A 2,720-nucleotide genomic window follows, 5' to 3' on the forward strand; every position below is an offset into this window, starting at 1 on the left:
GGGTGGCCAGGCCGGGCCAGCCCTCTCACGGCTGCCCCGCTCCCAGGTCTGCTGGTGCCGTTGCTGTGCGGCGTGTTCAGCGTGCTGTGTCTGGCGTGTGTGGTCATCTGCGTGTGGTGGACCCGCAAGCGCAGGAAAGAGCGGGAGAGGAGCCGGCTGCCGCGGGAGGAGGGCGCCAACAACCAGTGGGCCCCGCTCAACCCCATCCGCAACCCCATCGAGCGGCTGGGCAGCGGCGGCCCGTGCGGTGGCCGCAAAGACGTGCTGTACCCGTGCAAGAACTTCACGCCGCCGCCGCGTCGGGCGGCCGAGCTGCTGCCCGGGCCCGCGGGCTGCAGGGCAGGCGGGGAGGAGGAGGACGACGAGGAGCCCGGGCGCGCCGAGGGGCCCTGCCTGGAGGCGGAGAAGTTCCTCTCCCACAAATTCACCAAAGACCCCGGCTGTTCGCCCGGGAGGCCGGCCCGCTGGGCCTTGGCCCCCAAAGTGGACAACCGCGGGGTCAGGGGCGCCAGTGACTCGCGCCACGCGGGCCCAGAGTAGGGCGGAGGCCAGCCCTCGGCGCTACCTAGGACCCTGCCCCGGGCGCGGCGACACCTGCCAGACCGTAGGAGGCCCAGGCCATGTGCATAGTTTCTTTATTTTGTGTAAAAAAACACCAAAAACCAAAAACAAATTGTTTATTTTCTACATTTCTTTAACCTTGTATAAATTATTCGATAACCGTCAGGCAGAAAACAATGGAGTATTCTCGGATAGTTGCTATTTTTGTAACGTTTCTGTGTGTCGCACTTGCTGTGCGGCAGCAGAGAGCAAAGGGTGTCTGTGTCCTCACCAGATTGTCCGTTCGTTACCAGAGGTGGTTCGCTGTTTACAGAATCTTCCTTCTTATTCCTCATTTGGCGTTCTCAGTGGCTCCAGGCCAAAGAGCCAGTGGGACCCGTGGCTGTTGGCGTGGCCCACGGCATTGGTGGGACCTGCAGCTGACAGGATGGCCTGTGGCCATCGGTGGGACCACCTGTGGCTGTTGGCGTGGCTCATAGTTGTTGGTGTGGCCTGAGGCTGTTGGTGGGACCCATGATGTGCAGCGTGGCCCGGTGGTGCCTGTGGTGGGCAGTGGGGCTTGAGGTCATCGGAGGCCTGTGTCCGGCAGGGCCGGGGGCCCAGGGGCAGACCCCGGCCAGCTCCCGGGCCGGCCCCCCCTCGCCTGTGCCCGCCTGGAGCGCTCGCTGCAGCGATCTCTCAACTGTGTTTTCGGAAGTGCCCTTCCCGGCTGCTCTGTTGTCCCTGGGACGGGGCAGCATCGAAGCTCGCGACAAGTGCCTTCACACGGCCCCTCCCCTCGTGGCGTCCACGTCTGCCGTGGAATCCAGCCTGCCGCCCATCTGCCGGCCGGGCCCCCTCCTCGTGAAAGTGCATTTTTGTAAATATGTACATATTAAATGAATCACTCTGTATATTTGATTTAATAACTTAAAGGTTTTGGCCTCCCTTGTTCTTTTCGGTGCTGTTCTTTGTTGCCTGGGATTGGGCGGGCGGTGTGGTGGGGCCTCCACAGGGCAGAGCCTGGGGAGGCAGGGGTGCAGGCTGCGTGCCTGGCCACGGGACCACGGTGGCTGCAGTGGGAGATGGCCTGGGGGCCACCGAGTCCCCTGAGGGCCTGGGGCTGTGAGCGCCTTGGTGGCCTGTGTGGCTGATGTGGACTCGGCAGAAACTTCCAGGAAGTGGGGGATAAGGTGCCTTGCTGAAAGTGTATAAACAGTTTAAAGTCGCCTTAAAACAATTTTTTTGAACGTTTATTCACTTTTGAGACACAGAGCATGATCAGGGGAGGAATAGAGAGATGAAGACACAGAATCCGAAGCAGCTCCAAGCTCTGAGCTGTCAGCACAGAGCCTGACGTGGGGCCCGAACTCCCGAACTGTGAGATCGTGACCAGAGCGGAAGTTGGACACTCAACCGACTAAACCACCCAGGCGCCCCTAAAGTTGCTTCTTAATTAGAATCTATCAACGTTTTAAGAAATTACAAGTCAGAACTTGAGAGAATGAAAACATGAGGCTGAAAGTCACTCTTGCCTCTCGCTGGGGAACAAACAGGAACTCGGCCTGGCGGCCTCAGGGCTGACTTGCCCTTTTGTGACCGAGCTGTCTGCTCCCCCTTGAGGGGCAGGCAGTCACAGAGTTGAGGCGCAAGGGCGAGAGCAGAATGTACGAGAAAAAGAGGAGACGGCCTGCAGACATTCCAGGGGAGCCGGCTGGGAGCGGCCATGCTTACTGCTGGCTGCCCGCACAGGGCTCGGGACGCCTGCTCTCCAGCCATTTCTGTTGTCACGGGCTCTCCAGGTGCCACGTGCAGGAGCGTCTCCTGGCGGCCCTCCTGCGTCGTCCCCATCAGCTCCTCCACCGGGAGGGGCCAGGTGTGCCGGACACCCTGCTGGCGATCACCTGCATCCTGGAGGCGTCTGCCCCCCAGACGGTGGTGGGGTGCAAGTCAAGCCTCATCCCCAGCAGATGGGCAGGAGGTCTGCTCCTGAGAAGTCACAGTTCAGGCCAGACTTGTGCCGACACGTCACCTAGGCCCCCAGGTGCCCAGTGGAAACAAACGTGAATGGCGTTTGTCCTAGATCTCTAAATGCCTGGGGAGTCACTCTTCAAGGTCGGTCAACAGGCCACACGGCCCACACCCAAGCGCACGGGGGGCCTGGCCCCGCGAGCAAGAGC

General features: G+C 61.0%; 1 protein-coding gene across 1 annotated transcript in view; it reads left to right on the plus strand.

Annotated features, from left to right (window-relative positions):
- JAG2 (jagged canonical Notch ligand 2) overlaps positions 1-1,494 on the plus strand; it is a 20,671-nt gene extending 19,177 nt beyond the window's left edge. The window contains exon 24 of the mRNA XM_029950761.1: positions 47-1,494. Coding sequence (XP_029806621.1) covers positions 47-540 — 494 coding nt within the window. The 3' untranslated portion in view covers positions 541-1,494. The remainder of the gene's footprint in view (positions 1-46) is intronic.
- Positions 1,495-2,720: the final 1,226 nt, after the last annotated feature.

The sequence above is a fragment of the Suricata suricatta genome, chromosome 9 (assembly GCF_006229205.1).
Source record: "Suricata suricatta isolate VVHF042 chromosome 9, meerkat_22Aug2017_6uvM2_HiC, whole genome shotgun sequence".
Lineage (NCBI taxonomy): Eukaryota > Metazoa > Chordata > Mammalia > Carnivora > Herpestidae > Suricata > Suricata suricatta.